The sequence below is a fragment of the Barbus barbus genome (genome assembly GCF_936440315.1).
Source record: "Barbus barbus genome assembly, chromosome: 12".
In the NCBI taxonomy this organism is placed as follows: domain Eukaryota; kingdom Metazoa; phylum Chordata; class Actinopteri; order Cypriniformes; family Cyprinidae; genus Barbus; species Barbus barbus.
The window spans coordinates 32,140,899-32,163,096 of record NC_136740.1 but is presented as its reverse complement, the minus strand read 5'-3'; the positions used below and the strand labels follow the sequence as shown (position 1 = coordinate 32,163,096).

The 22,198-nt window shown below is 34.6% G+C and overlaps 1 protein-coding gene across 3 annotated transcripts; it reads right to left on the bottom strand.

Moving 5' to 3' along the window:
- Positions 1–71: 71 nt before the first annotated feature.
- LOC306877494 (DNA repair protein XRCC1-like) lies at positions 72–21,012 on the bottom strand. Of its 3 annotated transcripts, none has more exons than XM_079429270.1 (18): positions 20,878–21,012; positions 19,961–20,046; positions 19,540–19,632; positions 19,147–19,254; positions 18,333–18,491; positions 18,172–18,249; positions 17,973–18,096; positions 16,982–17,073; positions 15,739–15,895; positions 14,530–14,764; positions 12,951–13,067; positions 9,601–9,679; positions 9,276–9,369; positions 3,686–3,728; positions 3,005–3,147; positions 2,831–2,921; positions 2,598–2,673; positions 72–1,520 (listed from the first exon to the last, which is right to left on the bottom strand). In XM_079429270.1, the coding sequence occupies exons 2-18, from the start codon at positions 20,009–20,011 to the stop codon at positions 1,413–1,415; spliced, it is 1,848 nt and encodes a 615-aa protein (XP_079285396.1). In that variant the 5' UTR covers positions 20,012–20,046; positions 20,878–21,012; the 3' UTR covers positions 72–1,412. The 3 variants fall into 3 exon arrangements, with proteins under 3 accessions (XP_079285396.1, XP_079285398.1, XP_079285397.1); XM_079429272.1 differs by having other exon boundaries at positions 19,961–20,037; positions 20,878–21,000; XM_079429271.1 differs by having other exon boundaries at positions 20,862–20,982.
- Between the last annotated feature and the right edge of the window lie 1,186 nt (positions 21,013–22,198).

The window sequence follows — 22,198 nt, the reverse complement described above, 5'->3', positions numbered from 1 at the left end:
ATACAGAGCTGCATAAAGACAAACAGAAAGTTACACGGATATATAAAGACAGGTATAGAAAAGGATCATATGGAGGTAAATATTCCCACTTTAATGTATTTTTTCCAGGTATCAGAGAGAACAAATGAGTGAAAGAGGCTGAAGCACGTGCTGATACAGGTGAGTTTATGTAATTCAGAAACACAATAGATTGAGATGATCAAGATGAACACCTGAGTGAAGGACAAGAGAAGAGTTCAACAAAAACACTAAGTGAGAGAACAAAGGTGATTCTGCTAGTCGGTTGTGAGCTGAGACCAACACACAAGTGAAAGACAGATTTCTTTAACGAGGGATAGAAATTAGAGACACATCTAGCTCAAAAAAAGTTTAGTTTGAGGAAGAGAAAAGGACTCAAGGACAGTATATTTTGAATTCTCTTTGATGAACCCCTGCTGAATATAAACTGCTTAATGAGGTGGTCTTAATTATTAGAAAAATGCTAAAATCACAAGAAAAATACCTTACAAAGAGTAAGACAGACAGAAGGCATTGGTTTTCCACAAAATAAAATTTGTGTAACTAGTTTCCAACTTTATTCAGCAAATGCTTCAAACCAGAACTTCAAAATAATAATTTCATTTAAAGAAAACAAAACACAAAAATTGAGACGCACATTAAAGGGAATCTGAAATAAAAACAGTAAACATCAAAACAACATTAAAACTGCGAGAGTATACCTATAAACAAATTTCCTACAAATATACCTAATCAATATTTTTACAGCAGTATTTCAGTTTTTTTTTCTTAAATATGGTTGTCAAAACCAAAGCAATATTATTGTAATATTTTGTAGGCCACACCTACAGATGTTAAAAAGCGTCAGTCTTGAGCAAAGCAATGAGGGCAACAAATGTAATCAATAATTCACCATATATGTGAACACACATATTAAATGAGTATGTTTTGCATAAGTCAGATCTAAAAGAGACCTCAGGTTCAGGTCTTTAGTAATGAATATTTAACAGCTTCAAACAGCTTTTGGATTGCTTGTAAAGCGGGTCATGAATATGGATCAGAGTCTTTTATCTCTGGGTTGGTGGGTTGGTATCTGACATTAGTCCATTTTGCAACATCAAAACAAAGACTTGTGACAGATACAGGCCAATGAATTTCAACACCAGAATTGAAAATACATAAATTACTCATTCACATGTGCCTCTAAACCTGTATGATGCTCTTCTGCGGATCACAAAAGATGGCAAAATCAAAAAAGAGAAAATCATACAGGTTTGGAATGACATGAGGGCGAGTAAATGATGAGCGACGCTTCATTTGTAGGTCGAACTATTCCTCTAAGACGGCTAAGGTCTCCTCAGGTCAAGGCTGGGAATTGATGGCTGCGTTCTCAAAGAGCAAGACGACTTAAACTCTTAAGGGACGACAGTGTAGGGCTGGTACGGTAACATCTTCTGCCTGTCATTGATGGCGAAAATCCAGGTAGGTTTCACAAAGCTCAGATTGCCATTTTCCATCAAGGCCTGTAAAAAAGACAGAACAGACAGTAAAAGAAGATGAAAAGGAAGAAAAGACCTTGAGACGTTTAAAAGAGCGCTGAGAGCTGGAGGCTGAAGAACATCACACGAATGACTCGAGGACGAACAGAACAGATCTACATGAGTCTTTCTCAAAGACTTTCAAACGTACAGTTTATTAAAAGCAGAACTATATGAAAAAGCCTGCAACTTAAAACCGGAAGGACAAAATTTCTCACAAAGCCTAACGCTTAAAAGCTACTTGTTCGTGGCATCTGTCAAGTCAAGCCAAAAGACAATGGACTTAGTCAAAAAGCAATGACGTTTGTGAATAATGGTTCTTTAAGTCATTTTACAGAGTCACAAAGGGCCATCTGTTGTAGGAAAATCTATATTCAGCATTGTCTTGTGACTTTTCTGTATCAGAGTTTCTGCAGGATTTTTAATCTCAAATTTATGACTTTTCAAGACCTGCACAAATAAAATTAATACCATATGAGCGGCCTAGAGCAATGTTTATAGTAACATATTAATATGCATATAAACCGCAGAATGACTGTTAAAAAAAAAAAAAAAAAAAAAAAAAAAAATATTTACATTTCAGATACAAGTTTTCACAAAAACAAAAAGTTTTATAAAATGATACACGTCACATTTCAGCCTTTAAACCATTTTTAAGAAAATGGAAAAGTCGAATGTAAATTTTATTCTCGCTGTAGTATTGTTGTGTTTCCAAATATGGTAAGGGTCGTAACATTTCGATCACACACTTGACGTATTCAGCCAATCACAACAACACATTGGACCGCTGGCTAATCAGAGGACACCTTGCTTTTCATAACGATGAGCTTTGTAAAAATTGGCGCATTTCAGGAAGGAACAACAATAATGTACAGTATGTGGAAAATAATGTGTTCTTTGAACCTTAAACCGCGTAAACACATTGCATTACACCAAATACACAAAATAATGTTCTTTTTAGCAACGTCATATGACCCCTTTAAGACTTTTTAAGGACCTGCAGGAACCCTGCTGTATGTAATACACCACCTACAAAGCTGGAAAAAAAGACGCAACACTCACATCCTCAAACGATTCGTCCCATCCCTCGCTGGTGACGACAAACTGGACCTTCTCGCTCATGTAGTCTTCGACAGCTCTGAGGAATCAAACAGATCAGATCATTTCATCGGTCACGCTCCACCTACAGCCTCTCGAAGGCCTGTCGACGCTAATGCTATTCGTCTGAAGAGCTTCAAATGGATTACGAACGCTTCACGCTCTTGAGCTTATCTGAATGCACGTCAGTGTCGTACCCGTTGAAGGCGATGATGTAGCGTTGAAGTTGCCTCTTCTGGTTGTCAGGGAACTTGCCGTAAAGATAGAAGCGTTTTCCTGTTAGGAAGTCTGAAGGAGAGAAAAATGAAGATGATTTAATAAATATAATACTCAAGACGTCCAAGTCAAGATGAAGTGGTGAGGCGTCAGACCTGGTAGATCAGGGATGGGTTTACCCTCCTCTTCCTCAGCATCTGTGTTCTCATCAGTAGAGCCGCCATATGGATCTTCATCTTTCACCTGAACTGCTGCACTTTCCTTCCCTGCTTTCTTCCTCCTGTTCTCCATTTCTACCCTAAAACAGCCGAAGATAAACACTGGAGCGTTACGCATCTGGAAAACAAGGAACTTCTTGACATTCATGGGCAGAAATATTTTAACCAGTTGCAGTTGATTATAATGCATCATCAAATAGGCCAAATTTGTTTATTAAATATTTTGGGTCATTTTTGGCACACACTACTAGACAGATTCATTTGTTTTTATTTTTTTAGAAATTAATAATTTTATATATCAAGGGCACATTAAATTGATCAAAAGTCAGACATTTTTTGTAGCATTACTACTTTAAATAAATGCTGTTCTAAAGGAGCACAAAGAAGGAACATCAAAGGACCATTACCAGCCTTATGAGAATGTCGATCAACATGTAAGGTGAAAGGGAAGTGGTGTTTGGCCAAGTATGGTGACCCAAACTCTGAATTTGTGCTCTGCATTTAACCCATCCAAGTGTACACGCAGTAGTGAACACACACCCGGAGCAGTGGGCAGCCGATGCTGCGGCGCCCGGGGAGCATAATGATGACGTATTTAGAAAGCAATAGATATCTTACCTGTTCAGCTCATCTTCAGTGTCCATGCCAGACCCGTCGTCCTCTGAGAGTGGATGTTATGTCCAAAACAGTATATAAAGGTAACAAAATACATAAAAAAAATGGCACATTATTAGAATAAATCATGCACTATTTTGCATAAAATAAAATGCCTTACAAATGAAAGGTGCTTTATCTCATTTGATTATTTTCTCCTTTTATTTGGATCTTGATAGAGGCGAAGCAAATCTAATGAATTATTCTGACAGAGTAAAAATAAGTTCACATCATGAAACATCTGAGATATATATATTATTTTTAAAAATAAATTAACCTTAATATGGCTCCCTCCCTTTGACGGCAGGGTTATTATAGTTAACTAAAACAAACAAAAATTGTTCATAAGTTGAAATACTTTAAAAATGTAAAATTAAACTATCATTATAGCTAGTTGTCAACATTTTTTTTTTTTTTACATTTTCTTTAGTTTGATGTACTAAAACAACTAAAGTGAAAAATGAAAAAAAAAAAAAAATTAAAAATTAAAAAACTAACTAAAATTGAACTTAAAACACACACACACAAAAATAATTTACTAATGTTAATAAAAAAAACAATAATACTAAAATAACACTGGCGGTCTCTATTTTTGCAATACTCTATGTTTATTTGTGACAGACCTAGGGATGCAGCGATTAACCGGTTCCGGGATTAACCGCGCTTTAAAACGTCACGGTTAATTAATCGTAAAGGTTCCACAAAACCGAGTGTTTCTGTTGCAGAGCTGAACTGTTGCAGCTTGTGCAAAATGAAAACAAAGTCACACTAGTGGTGCACCATCTTAAAATTGCGTGCTTATCAGAGACACGAAGGCTACTACACGCATTAGATTAGTGACAGAGGGACTAAACAGCGAAGCTTTATTTCCACCAGAGAAATGCCTGTCGAAAGTGTGGGACCATTTTGGGTACACCAAGAAGTCATTTAAATATTGCCGTAAAAAAACTAATGCTAAAGAGCGAATACATAAGGGATAATGCACGGCTAGCTGTACATTGAATGATTTTAATGCACGACATGAAGGTAAGAACCACCTGACGCGAAGCTACGGCTCGTTAGCTCAGCATTCTGCCCGCTTCAGATCAGAAAGAGATTAAATAGTGCGGTAAGATCACATTTATTTGAATTAATTAATTATATTTAGCTACTTTAATTAATTATTCGAGAGAAGGAGAGAGAAGTGACAGTTGCCTGTGTGAAGGCTGTTTCCAAGAACGCAAAGAACAGACTTGCGTTCTCGTGGAGACCGGTCTTGCCAAGCTTCCTTGGAAGAACGAACTCGGAAGGACGCGAGAACACAGAACGCACACTTATGAGAACTGAGATGCACTGCGTTCTTGCTTAACTGACCGCATAGTCTCAGCATAAGCAGCGGCCAATGAACAATATTACAAAATGTCATAATTTATTAAAACATTTCATACTATTATTTATATATATATATATATATATATATATATATATATATATATATATATTACTATATATTACTTAATTGTATTGTGTTTTATTTTACAGCGTTATATGTTTTATTGTTAAGATTCATTTTAATATGCCATTAAAAATACAGACTTTCTCCGGGTCTTATAACTTTATTAAAATTAACCAAAACAAAACGATAAATGTTTACTTTCAACTTCAAGAGCCGTCAAGTATTTGCGAGAGCGAGTTTAAAGCTTACAGGCTTCCGTACACCGGCCGCCCACAACGTTTTCTGGGATTTCTAACGGCTCGATTCTCTCAAGTCTGCACTCGATGCATCCTCAATTTCAAGAACATATCCGGGCACTTTCATGCATCCTCTATACTTGCGTTCTTGAGAATAGATCTTATATTGGAACTGAACTTCGGCGGTTAATGATGACGTAGAACGAGAACAAGATCGCTGAAGAACGCATATTGAGAAACAGCCTGTGTCTCTCCAGTAGGCTATTTCATTTATTTAATTAATAAAAGTCACGGGCAGCGTTCTCAAGACGTCTGTGTCCTCCTGAATGAATCTCCGATCTCACAAACCAAAACAATAGACATGATTTTCTCAGGCTACATGTAAAATCATATGAATTATTATAAAGATTATTAAAATGAATACGTATGGATGACAGTTGATTACAATAATATTTCACTTTATTTCCATCATTAGTAACAGTTTCCCCTGTGGGATAAATAAAGTTAATATTAGTTGTATATTAATAATACTTCATTAAATTTATTTACTATTCCTGTTGTAGTATTATTCTTTTACTTTATTCATAAGTAAAAACCAACAAGATTTTTTTTTCACCATGTTTCCCAATTCTCTACCCCAGTTCCAAAAGAAATGTAAAGAATGTACAAACTGAAAACATTAAATACTTTTGTGATCTATTTCCATTTCTTATTTTCAAAAGAGAAATACTGTCATGGATGTTTACAGAGCAGCGGTCACCTTTTTTAATTCTAATGGGAGAGATGGACTTTTGTTTGTTGTTTGTTTATTATTATTTTGTGCTGTATTGTTGGTTACTGTGTTATTTCTGTTTCAAAAGCCAGTAATAAATAACACTTTAACATCTAAAGAGTGTTCATGTGATTTTATACATTATTAAATGTTAGGAAATGAATAAATGCATAATAATCGTCATAATCGTAAAACCGTGATTATTCATCAGACAATAATCGTACCAGCAAAATCTATAATCGTTGCATCCCTAGACAGACCTGCCCACTTATGGTTGTGCTAATACATCAACCTGTGGCATAAACAGACCGTAGTGAAGTATTTTTACTGTACTCAAGTCAATTTAAAAAGTATCTGTAGTTTATCAGACTGTTTTTCTTTGGAAAACATTTACTTCACTACATTCCAAAGCATAATGTCATACTTTTTACAGCACTACATTTAATAAATAAAAGTTGTTGTTTGTTTTACCTTTAATTCTTAAGAACATTAAAAATTTAGTACTTTCTTGTACTCAAGTATATTACTTTTGCTTTTGATTTCTAATGTAATTAAGTATTAAATGATATTTAATATGAAACAGTGCAGTAAAAAGTACAATATTATGGTTTGGAATGTTGTGAAGTAAAGTTATATAACAGAAAAACACTCAAAAATAAACACTTCACTACCGTCCGCCCCGGGGCATTAATGCTAGATCTAAATCTCGATCTGTTGACACATCTCTATTATTGCACAGTATTCCATTCAATCGCTCAGCCCTAAAGACGATCATGAAGCAGTGTTCATAAACAATGATTCACCATCTTCCTCTGAATGGTTAAGTTGCATGAACACATCCAGGAGAGCAAGGTTTGCTCTTCCAGTCCCTCAATTTACATAGAAATGAGAAACATGCCCAAGTCTCGTCTGTGCGAATGCTGCGGGCGAGTGCCTCTAGCACTTCCAGCCTCTCCAATGCAACCGCTCTTTCTGTTTTTTATTTTTCCTGATTGATTTGAGTGCTGCTTTACACGGACTTCATTAACCCAGCCTCTCCGGTCCTCCCTCGTAATCGAGCCACACGCAGCCGGAGTGAAGGGACCCCACGGCAAACGGGTTGACATGCTAACGATTTTCAATGAGGGCCTGAGCCTCGAGGAAGAGCGCTGTTGACGAGCCTTACCTGTTCTGGCTTCAGCAGGTGATGTAGACAACATCAATGAATCTTTCAGAATGTCCTAATGATATTGATTGAGATCATTACTACGCTATCTTCTATATGACTGTCGCGGTTTACATGCATGGATTAAGCCGTAAATACATAAGGTCACGCAGACGCTCAAAGGCCACTCATTTACTGAAAGGAAAGGTCATTAACGATTTCAGCAAAACAAAATCGGCACAACTACATTATCAACCATAAACACGACCCTGCTTCGCATGTAAACGGCTTTATTGAGGTCCTGTCTGCTTTTTTTAATGTCATGTGTACATGTCTGTTTAAATTTTGTGACATTTTTTTCTTTGTTATTTTAAATAAAGCTGAAAGATATCAATTTTAGATGAAAAACCAACTTGAACGTAAATGAAAATTAGAAATGCTGCTTTGGCATGTGACTAAAATAAAATAGTTTTAGTCAGTTTATTACTTAAACTTGAAATAAATCTGAATTGACGCTAAATAGAAATGTAAAAAATCTTTCAGTAAAAAGTTGAAAAATACAAACATTAGATGGAAAAATGACTTAAAATGTCAAAGAAAATTAGAAATGCTGCTTTGGCAACTAACCACAATAAAACAATTTTAGTTGTTTTAGTTTAAATAAATAATTTATATAAATAAATAAAATTATTTTTAAAAAAGACAGATCAAGATCAACTGAAAACTAAAATATTTCATTAATTAAAAAAAGCTGAAAGATTCTAAACATCAGATGGAAAAACTTCAATGTAAAAAAACTAGAAATGTTGCTTTGGCAGCTAACTAAAATAAAACAGTTTTAGTTATTTTAGCATTTAAAATCAATTTTATAAATTGAGCTAATTAGATGTAATAAAAAAAAATTTATTCAAACTAAAACTGAAAAATCGGAAAGAATATAAATATTAGATGAATATATTTAAAACTAATAAAAATCACAAAAATACTAAAACTAAAATTAAAATGAAAATTATAGACATTTAAGCTAATTCAAAACATGAATAAATTCTATTAAAGTATATAATAGACTGGTGTAAACCTTCACAATAATGTCATTGTCCTTTAACTAGGATTCACAAACTCTTCATCCTTCAGCTACTGATTTAGAAGAGCTTTACAGGTTTGTTTGAAATGAAACGAAAGTGAATAAAGCAGCCAAAAACAAATCAGACACTGGTTCTTTTTACGCTGATGTTTAACATGTTAAAGAGGAGCCACTGGATAATGAATGACAAATGCCAAACCTAGATTAGTTGTGGAAACAAATTCCATCAGCCCTAATAGATTAATGATGAAATGTGATTCGCAACTCATTTACTTTCATGCTCTGTTGTATTTCCGAGTGTAGCAGGATATTCAGAGTGCTGTGACTCATGCTGCACTAGACTCTCGTCCAATCAAAAGCTCTCTAGAATAAGATCGTCCCTCCTAAATGTGACCCCCGGACCACAAAACCAGTCTTAAAGGTCAATTGTTCGAAACTGAGATTTATACATCATCTGAAAGCTGAATAAATAATTGATGTATGGTTTGTTAGGATCGGACAATATTTGTCTGAGATACAACTATTTGAAAATCTGGAATCTGAGGGAGCAAAAAAATCTAAATATTGAGAAAATCTCCTTTAAAGTTGTTCAAATTAAGTTCTTAGCAATGCATATTACTAATCAAAAATGAAGTTTTGATATATTTACGGTAGGAAATGTACAAAATATCTTCATGAAACATGATCTTAATATCCTAATGATTTTTGTCATAAAAGAGAAATGTATAATTTTGATCCATACAATGTATTGTTGTCTATTGCTACAGATATACCTGTGCTACTGATGACTGCTTCTGTGCTCCAGTCACAAATATTAATAGACGTTTTCATTAGACGATAAACAAACAAGACAAAACACTCTATTTCTATTCCTGGTCTTTACCTGGATCTTCAGCATCTGTTGAACCTCCGTACTCCTCCTCCTCTTCTTTAATCGGCTGCTTTTTTGGGGTCGTCTGCCTCTTTTCTGATGTTTTCTAGGGAAGCACAAGAAAATCAATGCTAATGCAATTGGTTTTGCATTAATATCACTCATGTGTTTCCTGCTGGAGTTGATGCATGTCAGGAAGTCAACAAATCTGAGGATGTCGTCTCTATGGCAACAACACGCCACACCAAGGTTATGATGCTTTGTATTCACAAATGAAGACCATGAAGGGAAGACATTTAGACATTCCTAAAACATAAGGGACAGACAAAGCAATTACCGCTTTCTGCGTTTCCTCCTCGCTCTCATCCTCTTCTGCATCACTCTCTGAACTGGACTCGGCTCCATCCATGAGATACCTGGAAAAACAACGAGAAACAGAGACTGAGCATAACTGGAACTGGATGAGAATGTCTGAACATTAGGTCCAGGAGCTGGAAGTAGTGTGAAGGTTTTGATGGAGATTCCAGGAACAGGATTGAGACCGTAAACAAAAAGTTTCAACTACCTTTTTTTTTTTTATATATATATAATTTTGGTAGTAGAATAGGTAGTAGAATATAGCTTCTATATAAATCTGCATGACCTTTCTGTTGTTTAAAAAAAACAAAAACGAAAGGAGATATTTTGCAGAATGTCAAGAATGTTCTTTTACCTTTAAAATAATGGGAATTGGGGATTTATATAAATGCAAATGTTGCGTTTCCCTGAAATTTGTAAAAAATGTTTTAGGTGAGATATTATTTTAAAATGTGCATGAAAAACACAATCAATCAATGTCTGCTTTATCAAGCAGAAGTATATTTGGGAATAACAGAAAAGTGAAAACACTTCCAGAGCAGAAATACGGTTCTGCAAGGACACACACCTGAGCTGATCCGTGTGTGTGTGTGTGTGTTGTGGACAGATACACCCTCCTCATCTTCAAAGGAAGTGTCTGTTTTAATTACCCATGGCAGATGCAGCTTTTAAATACAGAATACATAATGTGAGGTGGGCACTCGAAGCAGACACAATGGAGAGCCCATCACAGAAGAACACGGCTGCCTCCGGCTAAACAAACCCACTGCTAAACGGATAAACACACAAAACACGCTCAGCGCTGGGCTTTTATCAAACAGCACTGTTATGATAATCAGTAGGGCGTGGCAACATACCAAAAAACACAAACTAAACAATATTTTCCAGCCTTTTGACAATTATCAAAATAGATATAATTTTTATATTTTGCTTACTTTTTATGTCAGAATTCTGACTTTTTCCTCTCAATATTGTATGATATAAACTTTCCTCAAAAGTGGACTTTATATCTCACAACTGCAAGTTTATATGACTTCTTTTTTCTGAATTGTGAGAAAAAATTCTGAATTGCTAGATATAAAGTCACAATTACCCTGTTTTATATTCAGGGCGGAAACGGGCTTCCATAGTGCTTTGTCATTTAAAAAAAACAAAAACATATACATTATATATATATATATATATCCTGTTTTTAATCAGAGATGCATTTGTGGAGTAGATTTAAAAATACTGAAATTTATAATAAAGTAAAAATCTGGTTCAAATAATCACTGCATGTTTTCCAAACGGTTTTGGAAAAGTTCTATTGTGTAGCTGTTCTGTTTTCAATTAGCTGTGCCAGTATAACAATGCTTAAATTACAAATGACAATATTTACAATCACTGCCAGTGTATATCTCTTTCTATCATGAAAAATAAAAAGTGCATTAAACAATATTGCAATATTCATGAAGTTGCATATATAAAATATTTCCATTAAAATCACTGAATATTTGATGTAGCCATAGTAGTATTGCACAGTCCAGCTAATGAATGAAACAATGCCGTTTCATGCATTCAGAGTTGTTTACACTGTTAAAGAGTTGGATTCTCATGCTAAGCATGGACAAAGTTTTAAAAAACGATTTGGACGTATAACTGAGTATTTGTGTGTTTACTTCCGGGTTCGTACAAGTTTCGGGAAGTTTCTTTTTAATCATGGCTCTTCCTGACGTAAACGACGGTGGAACTCCTTATAAGGGCATTTCTCTCTACGCACCGACCAGAGCGAGAACGAGAGCGCGCTCATCAACAAGCTTCCTTCAGCAGCACTGCACGGGACTCGCTCGGGAAGAATGTCTCTAAAGAAGGGTGTTTTTTGTTGTGAGGGAAAGATAACCTCGTTCTTCCCAAAAGAACCCAGCGTTACGTGAACAGTGGATCCAGTTTGTTTTTCCAGGTCAGCACCGGAGCAAATAACCATGATGTGCAGCGATCAGCTCTTTAGTCCCAAAGACACTCTGGGAGAAACTCCGACCTCATGTAGCCTTTGCTGAGAGAGACTTCAGTAATTCAACCATTCATTATTCAGAGCACTTTTTGCTTCACACACACTTTAAAGGAACTGCACAATCAGATGGGTCACTATAGACCGTCAAGTAACGAGCTGCACATCATCAGAGCCAGTGCATCAGCATCTGCATGACTCCATTAGCATTAGCCAGATCCGTCAGTGTAGTATTGTAGTCTAGATCCCTGAGGTCCATTCTGAAGGTTCTTGCACTATAAAGTATACTTAACTGCCTGAACCTTACCTCACACTTATTCACAATTACACAGACTGTGAGAAAAACACTGGACATTCAGTTCATCTCGTGTCAGAAATGATAACTGCATGTAAATCAGTGTTATTATTTATATACTTTTATAGTATTTATTCATATTTTTTAATTTTTAGTTTTCATTTGTTTGTTTTAGCAATTGTATGTGCTTTTGTCATTTTTACATTTCTGTTTAGCTTAAATTTATTTTTATTTCAGTTTTAATCATTTTATTGTGCTTTTGTCTTTTTTTATTATTTCTATTTAGCTTTTTTATTTTAGTTAGTTTTAGTAATTTTGTTGTGCTTTTGTCATTTGCATTAGTTTTTTACATTACTATTTAGTTTTATTTCAGTTTTAGTAATTTTATGTGCTTTTGTCACTTTTTATTAGTATTTTTATTCAGCTTTCATTATTTTAATTTCAGTTTTAGTAATTTTGTTGTGCTTTTTTTTGTCATTTATTTTTTTATATTTCTATTAATCTTTCATTTTTATTTCAGTTTGTTTTAGTAATTTTTTTGTGTATTTGTCATTTGTATTATTTTTGTTTTCAGTTTTATTTTTATTTCAGTTTTAGTAATTTTGTGTGGTCTTTTGTCATTTATTAGTTTTTGTTTTTTATATCTGTTATTTAGCTTTAATTTATTGTTATATCAGTTTGTTTCAGTAATTTTGTTGTGCTTTTGTAATTTTATTAGTTTTGGGTTTTTTAATATTTCTATTTAACTTGAATTTATTTTTATTTCTGATTTAGTAATTTTAGTACTTTAAATTAAACCTTTATTTCAGTTAGCCCCTAAGGCAACATTTTAAAGTTTTTCAACTAATATTTATACTTTAATTCAGCTTCAATTAACAATTTTTCTCTTTTAAATATTTTCTGTTTTAGTTAACTATAACACCACTGACCTGAATGATATTACTAGAAAACTCAACATGCAATAAAGCAATTCCCATGATTCTCAAGATCTGAACTCACATCAGCTGACAGCCACCAATAATAACAGAAATGAGAAGTTCATGCTCACCGTTTGAAGGAAATCTTCTGCTTTGTTTTGTGGCAGTCCATCACCCACTCCTTCCGGACGATGACGCCTCCGGCCGCTTTCACCTGACTGTATTTGGGCGTGTTGGCGAAAGCACAGCTGCAGGAGAGACACAAATGCTCTGAACAAACATGAGGCGGTTCTGAAAACTACAATCCGTGTGCGGTCTCTTGTAATCGCTCAATCAGTGTTTCAGCCATGCAAAGACGTCAATATAACGGCTCGTAAACAATCTCACGTAACGTCACATTTACCTCAGAAAGACACACATTCGGTGACCATAAACTCATTAGTCAGATAGAAAAATAAACTGTAGAGGGGCATTTTGCTAAATATATGCACCATATAATATATTCATTATCATTTTTACTGCTCTTCGATGTCTAATTTATATTTTATTATGACAGCCACCATTTAAACGTTTATATAAAAAAAATTAGAACTGAAGTAGAAATAGTATTATGTAATTGTAACTTTTATTATAAAAACTTAATTAAGTGTAATTTAGGCAATTGCATAGCCTAAAAAATAAGTCAGTTTTATCCTTCAATATTATAGTAACGTAGTACCAACTGACTCTCACGTATATTTTACAGCATTAGTTCAGATTTTTTTTCCTTGAGAAAATTTGGCATGTGTACCTGATATATATCCAAAAAAATCTATATTGAATCAAATCGGGAATCGAAACGAATCGCAAGCTTGTGAATGAGAAACTAATCGAATCATGAAATGATTAATGACCAGGGGGCGTATTACAGAAAGTTTCTTATCTTAGGTCTTAACTTAAGATATGATGTTAAATTAGGATTTTTTGCAACTTCGTATTACAGAAGCAAATCTTAACTTGATTTGGGATTCTTATCCTATCTTTAAAAAATAGTATCTTATCTCTAGTTATGAAATCTTAAATGGCATAATCAAGCTGGACAATCCACTCTCAGGTCTGTTACCAAGCAACCAGCTGATGAGGGAAACAAAATAACAGAAGCTACTTCACTTTGAAAATCGCATTATTCACTTGCACTACAACCAGTAATGCTCCGTGACACTTTTGCTGGTCTCTATAATGCTGGTTGCAGTTCCTATGCTAACTGTAATATGTTGTGCGGCAGGCTGTAATTACTTATAAGTGTTTTGTCATTAAAATATAACACATCTTCAGGGTCCTCCAAGAGTCTTTCTACCATTAAACATCTTCGTTCTTCATTTTCAACTATTAATAAATGTAATACCATTGTCGGGCAGCACAGTTGTAAGCTTTTTTTCCGTTAGCTTTCAAATAATTTTGAAGTTAGGACAGATGTGGGGTTCCTAAAGTTAAGACAGTTTTTAGGGTTTTTTGTCAAGTTTGGAGGTTTCTGTAATACCCCTTTCCTATCTGTAGTTAAGATAAGCACTTAGGAAATGCTGTTCTGTAATAGCTTTTGTCCTAAATGTGGTCCTAACTGAAATGACCATGTTTACCAAACAGATAAGATAAGATTTTAAAGTTAGGATCTTTCTGTAATATGCCCCCAGTATTGTAAACGCCTCGTTACACTGATAACGAGCTCCTTACATGAGGTGTGTGGAGTCTGGCGTCCAGTCGGACCGGTATCGGGCTCCCATGGCCAGCGCTTTGTCCCGCAGCTCTCCGCGGAAGGGGTTCTGGAAGCCGCTTAGGACAAACACCACTCCCTCCATGATGCGACTGAAAGGCACTGGTTCTACAGACTTGGCTTTAGGTTTGGGTTTGGGCTCTGGCTTGGATTTTGGACTCTCTCGCTTGTCTGATGTCTTCTGGGCTGGAGAAGCTGCAAAATTAAAAAGCACGTTAAGAATTCTGTCGCATCTGCAAAGGAAACATTCAGAGCAGTGGTTCTCAAAGATTACTTAAAATTAAATACAAGTTTTAAAAAGTTAAAACAACTAAAAATATTACATCAGTGTCTCAGCAATGGATGCTCTGCAGTGAATGGGTGCCGTCAGAATAAGAGTCCAAACAGCTGATAAAAACATCACAATAATCCACACCACTCCAGTCCATCAGATAACATCTGGAGAAGACAAAAGCTGAAACAAATCCAGCATTAAGATGTTTTTAACTAAAATACGAGTCCATAATAACTCTTCCTCCAGTGAAAAGGTGTTCTGGTCTGAATCAGGAGAGAAATCTGCACAGATCAAGCAGCGTTTACAAACCAAAACAGCTCTAAACAAATGTGTGTCTGGATTTTGATGTGAGAGACAACGGCAGATGGGCTTTTTCACTGGAGGAAGCATTATCATGAATAATAATAATAACTGATGGACTGGAGTGGTGTGGATTATTGAGATGTTTTTATCAGCTGTTTGGACTCATTCTGATGGCACCCATTCACTGCAGAGCATCCATTGCTGAGACACTGATGCTGAGACACATTTCTACAAACCTGATGAAGAAACAAACTCATCCTGATCTCAGATGATCTGAGGGACAGCACATTTTCATTTTTGGGTGAACTAGACCTTTAATAAAACCTTATGCTATTTTTATAATGAATATACAGTTTTGTAGTTATGTCAAATTCTGAAATGTTTTATCAGGTAAAACAGAGAGTAAAAAAAAAAAAGATCCAGTAAATACAGTGAATCTGGAATGACTGGAAAATCTGCTTAAAAAAGCTCTTAAATCTTCTTCAATCCAAAAATGTATTTCAATCATAATTATTTTAATCCCAGGACACTCCTAGTTTCTGAGAACCACTGACAATGCATTCGGTGAATATGAATTAATGTCTTCATTTACCGCTGCTGACAGGACTTGCAGTTGCTCCGGTTCTTGCTTTAGATTTTGGTGTGGCAGAGTTTGGTTCAGAAGAACCAGATGAAGTGGGCTTTTTGGGCGGCGGACCGGCGGCTTCCAAACGCTCTTTACTGAACTCAAACTTCCTCTTCACAGGAGCCTATGGGAAAAACAACAGGAAACACAATGAGCAGCGGGTCTCAAAGAACAGAGCTTCTTTAAGATACTGTGATGTGCTGTTTGGAGCTTGACAGGTACAGCATCATCCTCTCATCCATCTGCTTTTGTGCACAGAAGAACGTCATACAGGTTTGCAACAACGTCAGGGAGAAAATGACATTTTTATTTCTGAGCAAAGTGTTTTTTTAATGTGCTGAAGTTTCTTCTTAATATTCAAACACTTAATAGTTTCAAAAGAGAAAGTGAGAAAAGCAATCACTTGATAACCTCCGTCCTAAAGCAGGTGCAGCATCTTCATCTCAGATCCTGCTGAGATTCAGTTTCTCAGCTCCAATTATAGATAAAAGTCTGGAACGCTATAAAAAGGTCAATAGTCCATTCCAGGTGACTACTAAATATCTGCTGTTTCAGCACAAAAACACCAGCATCAGGTACTGAGCACTGGTTCGCATCGGAGAGATGATTTATGGTCAAAGTGCTGGAGGTAATTCAATAAGGATGTTAAATGAGCTGCTCATTAGTTAGAGGACAGGAATACAGCTCTATAGGAACAATTCACGAGCTCAATTCCCTAATAAAGAAACACTAGGGAGTTCACAGGGTCAAACACAGAGAGATGAGCCCAGGACACATATTAACAAATACACTACTGTTAAGAAGTTTGGGGTCGGATGCATTTATTTAATCAAAAATACAGTACAAATTGTGAAATATTATTGTGATTCAAAACAGCTGTTTTCAATGTGAATATCTGTGAAACTGTAATTTATTTCTGTGATCAAAACTAAATTTTCAGCATCATTCCTACAGTCTTCAGTGTCACATGATCCTTGCTCAAGAAACATTTTTTTATTATCAATGTTGAACACAGTTGTGCAGCCCAATATTTTTGTGGAAACTGTGATACATTTTATTTTTCAGGATTCACAGATGAATAGAAATAATTTAATTGAAATGGAAATTCTTTTGTTATATTATAAATGTCTTTACTGGCACTTTTGATCAATTTAATGCATCCTTGATGAATAAAAGTAATAATTTCTTTAATTTCTTGAAGCACAGGTACCTGTTGTGAGCTGCTGGGAGACGTCTGAGTGGACGCACCTTCAGATTTCAGAGCAGCAGCGGCGTAACTCAATCTGTCATTCTGAGGAGACACTGGTGGGAACAAACAGGCAGAGAGAGAAATTAAATGACTCTATATTAATTAAGTTTACTGCTGTTTACACACAGGACACAAAACTCAAATCTGGCTTTGGTGGGAAAGGAGGAACAGTAACAGTATCATGTCAGTATCAACAGCATCATTTTCTGAACTAATAATTTTAGACCATGTGCACAAAATATATTAGCAAAACCTGTCCTGCATCAAGAAAAAAATCTGCTAATTTGCCTAATATGACCTAATTTGATGATGCTGAGATGAAAAATATCAATAAAAAAAAAAAAAAAATCACAAATTAAAGAATGAAGATTTTTAAAATTACATATGTATCAGCTTTTATGCACTTATCAAAATGACCAAAGCAGTCAAATATCAAAAGTTTCGATTTAATGACAAAGAAAAATTCAGAATTAATTATTTAACTTAAAGGAGTGGAAAAATATGTTCAAATTTTCCATATAATGTCAAAGAACTTTACAAAATAAGCATTTTTCACAACATCTGTGACTTTCTATGTATGTTTGGATGCTGTAAAAGCAGAAAACATCTGCTCATGGGCTGAGAATTGATCAAATAGCAGTAATCTGGCTCAGATTCAGACAGGAATCACGTGTTTGTGTGTTTTTCTGCTGATTAAGGAATAATACAAGACTTCTTCACCACACAAATGATAATAAAAAAAACTAAATGCATCTTATTTTGTGAGGAAGTGTGACGTGCTCCAGCAAAACAGACACTATTTCTGGAATCAGCAGCTCAAAATCAGTAAGAAACGAGTGTTGGCTTTTATACAGCAAATATGATGCAGGGCTGTGTAATTTTGATCAACCATAAAACATCATGCATGGATTCATTATAAACAGTTTCCATTAACACTGTAATGTGCGTTTACCCTTGAGTCCTGTGCTGGCTTTAGCGGCGCTATCTCTGCTGAAGAACAGGCTTCCCGGCTGGGTGTTAGAGCCAGAGGAGGGCGATTCGTCTTTGACTCTGAACTGACCCAGTTTAGTGAGTTTCTGTCAGGAGAGAGTGAACAGATCTGTCAGAGCTCACGCCGTCAAACAGCAGGACGCTGGAGGATCAGCACTCACCGGAGGAGTCGAGACAGGAACGTCGTTAGCGTCCGGAGGAGAGTGCAGCTTTATAAAGGCGACTCCGTACGCTATGGACTGCACACAAACACAGAATAAAGACTCATTTACACACATGAGATGTGCATATGTGTTTGAAGAGTGAATGGTGACATGTTCACCTTGCTGTACGGCTGACTGCACACGATCTTCACACAGTCCCACTTCTCCTGAGCTGTGGCCTTCACCAGCAGGCCTGGCCCGAAGAAACGCACGCGGTTTGTGTTTGTGCCATTCCGGCTCTCTGTGGGTGACATGAAGGACGACGTGACCAGCAGAACCTACAACACCAGAAAGATGCATTAAGCACACTGAAAATGACACGTTATTCAGAATCAGAACACGTTTTGTTGGCTAAATGTAACTTACCAAATATAAGATTTAGAATGTAAAAACAAAAACACAATATACAGCCATACAAAAAATGTATTTACACAAACATATGTACACAAATATAAGTTGCAGGGTTCTGATTTTTTTATTATATTTCTGTTACTTAAACTTTTTTACATTATGTTTATTTCAGCTAGCTGCCATGGAAACACTCTCATTGTTACTTCATTTTACTTAAAGTACTAACATAACTAAAACTAAAATGAATACAAATAGACATTAAAATAACCAATAACAAAAAAGTGTGTAAGTCTGTGGGAAACTGTGTGTATACTTTATCACAAAATACATAAACTATATTATCCTCCAGCTCTAATCTGATAAATGTGACTGTAATGCATGAAGATATTAAGATATATTATAAACATTAACATCATAATTTACTGTAAAAGCTGCTTTGAAATGATGTGTATGTGAAAACAAATATGACTTGAAACAAAATATTAAATAATCTGGATTGTAAATAAATGAATGTATTCTAAACTTTAGCAAAAGCTCTTTAAACTGTTAGATGCTGCTAAAGTGTGTAACTTTAAGATGAACCTGAAAGTCTTGTTCTTTGACTGACGCGGAGTGTCCAACAAGGACCTCAATGAAAGCAGAGCCTTCGTTTCCAATGTCTATGCTGTGAATTTGCTCTTCCTTTTCCAGCTGGAGAAACAACAGACACAAAGAGGTTAATGTTTCATTTAAAGAAATCATTAATAAAGTTCAGAAAAGGGCAAGTGGCATCCAGTTAAAATTTTGAAAATAAAAATGATTTTATATAGAACAACAAATACAAAAACAACATGTATTCATTTTTTAATAATTAACAATAATTTAAAAAAATGATAAATAATATTAAAAACACTTAAAAATATGTTAACAAATTAAAAAAAATATATAATAATAAAAAATAAAAAATATGAATACATAAAAATAAAATAGTCATACCTGAAGAATGACTGACACTTGCTTCTCTCCAGGTCTCGCAGCTTTCCATTTCCTGTACGTGTCGGAGCTCAGGAGATTGTCTGCTTTGTGAGTCTGTGAAGAAGAATCAGTTCATTCATTTATTCATAAATATACACAACACAAACACACAGAGTGCTTTTATTGACACGGGTCAAACTAGTTTCATGATTCTTCCTCATTATAGCAGCTCTCATTTAAACCGGAGTATTAAAACAGAATTGAAGTTCAAGGAATCAAGTCAAAACTTTTAACAAATGAGCCTCTGGACTCATATACAGAGCCTTCTCGAGTTTGCAGATTATTGTGCGTTGATCGTAAGGCGGCCTTCAGTTTTTGAAAAGCCACTTCTTACTGCTATTAAACTTCTTACTGTTATTAAAAAACAAAACAAATTACTTACATTGTCCTCACTGCTGCATGACACGATATGCTTGAGTTTGATTTCAGGCATGTTCTACGTCTCTGGTCTCATAAAACCTGAAAACACTGGACAACAAGATGATTAATTAATGAAAGCCTGGATTACACTATGATCTACAATAAACAGGGTTTCAACAATTTCCCGCAACTTTTCCAGTTGTTTAAGACTGCTTTGGAGAGTTTTACCAAAGAAAAACAACATAAAACATAACTCTGATTCAGACTGATTCACTACTGAGTCATTCAGATCGATCAGCGAGTCGACTCAAATGAACGATTCGGTCACAAATCAGACATCACTTCATAGCAAGTTTTACTGTAAACAACTGTCAAATCCTGATACAAACATCTAACCAAAGTAAGATATTCACCATGGTACAGTGCCAGAAAAGTGATGATAATGCTATAGATTAAAAACCATAATATTCACATTATATTCTACTCAAATACTGGACATACAGGTCAATGAAATACAACACAAATGTCAAGTATTTGTCAAGTACCCTAACCCTAACTCCTCCCAAAAAAACACAATAATAAACAGAGCAACAGCAAACTAAATCATTGTCAACGAAAATAATAATAATAGTGATTTGAAACACCAAAGATGCAAAGCTAATATTTCTCCTCAGACTGAGTTTATATCGAGTTTCATCAGGACCAACTGATTATCTGAGCTACTTAAGATCTAATTAAGCTGGTCTAGTTTATATAAAAGGAGTGCTATATAAACAACTAGTTAAGCGAGTTAACTAGCATGCTATATAAACAACTAGTTAAGCGAGTTAACGAGCATGCTTCACTGCTGTTAGCGAACAATAGCGTCGCATTACAGCGGCCACCAAAGCGGCAGAAATCATTCAGAGACTCAAATTCATTACACAAACAACACTGTACCGAGATCCAGATCACCAAAACCGGTTTATGTGCTTTACTGCAGTCTGTGAGAGACCACGAACCCGCTTACAAACTCCCTCTCAATTCACAACACCTGACGTCACTTCCGCCCGCCGCCGAGACGCGCTCGACTACAGAATAAAAGTCCTTTAACATACAAATTATACTCATTTACAAAACCGACAGCTGTTTTATTTCATTAGCCTATCTATTTGAAATAAATGCCATGCAGGTTTTATGAATATCTTGTCCTTGTAATGCACATATAGCGCCTCTGATGGAATGCTAAGAGTTCTCATGATTGACTTTAACGAGCTCTTTATAAACTCTGAATGTGTCTTTCTGTAGCTCAGTGTTGATGAAAATCAGTGAATGATCTGCAAATAAAACACAACATAAGGACTTTATGTAAGATACTTCATGTCTATTCAGTGACTTATTCATAAGCTATAGTAATGTCAGTTATTAGTAATGTTTGAGGCAAAAATGATTTATGACTGACATTAGTTTATATAAATTCAGCATAGCTGGTAAGTAATTTAATTAACATTTTCATTCAACCGAGATGCCTCTAAAAACTCAATAATTATTATTGCATACATAACAAAATTATAAAAGTAACATGCCTTTTATGCATTTCAGATTGCATTAATAAAACTAAAATTAAAACATAAACCATGAAAAAAACAATTTTCATTATTCAAAAAATAAATAAATATGTTATTTTCTTTTCATTGAGATACTATTATAGTTTTTATTCATATATTGAATTATTTTTATATTTTTATATTTGTGTTTTAATTTTATTTGCGTATATTTTGTTGTTTTATGTATTTCTGCATAGTTTTTATTTTTATTTCAGTTTTAGATTAAGCTATTTTTATTTATTATTTATATTATTTATTTAATAGTTTTTTTTAGTTTTAGTGAATTAAATTAAAATGAGAAATATTTTCTTGGCAACTAAATGAAACAAGTATTTCAGTTAATGTTTATTTTATTGTTTTATTTTATTTTATTTATTTTATATTAACTGGAATAAAATAAAATATCAAAACAAAGAAAATATATATAATTTTTTTTTTTTTTTAAGAAAACATTTCTAATTTTAATTTAGTTTAAGTTAGGATAATAAAATAACTAAAACTGAAATAGAAATGAATAAAAATTATGCTGACATAAAAAAGAATGCTAAAAAAGACTACAAAGTTCCACTTTGTACACACAGTTACTCTACAAATTATAATAAAAACTATAATAGCATTTCAATAATAATAAAATTAAAACAAAACAAAAATACTGGAAATAAAATAAGCTATTA

Excerpts from the sequence above, each read along its gene's own strand:
- LOC306877494 (XM_079429270.1), bottom strand. The coding sequence starts at position 20,011 with ATGCCTGAAATCAAACTCAAGCATATCGTGTCATGCAGCAGTGAGGAC. Across the intron at positions 9,680-12,950 it reads CAGAAGATTTCCTTCAAACG|GTATCTCATGGATGGAGCCG; the intron begins GTGAGCATGAAC and ends TTGTTTTTCCAG. Across the intron at positions 2,922-3,004 it reads ACCCATCCCTGATCTACCAG|ACTTCCTAACAGGAAAACGC; the intron begins GTCTGACGCCTC and ends TCTCTCCTTCAG.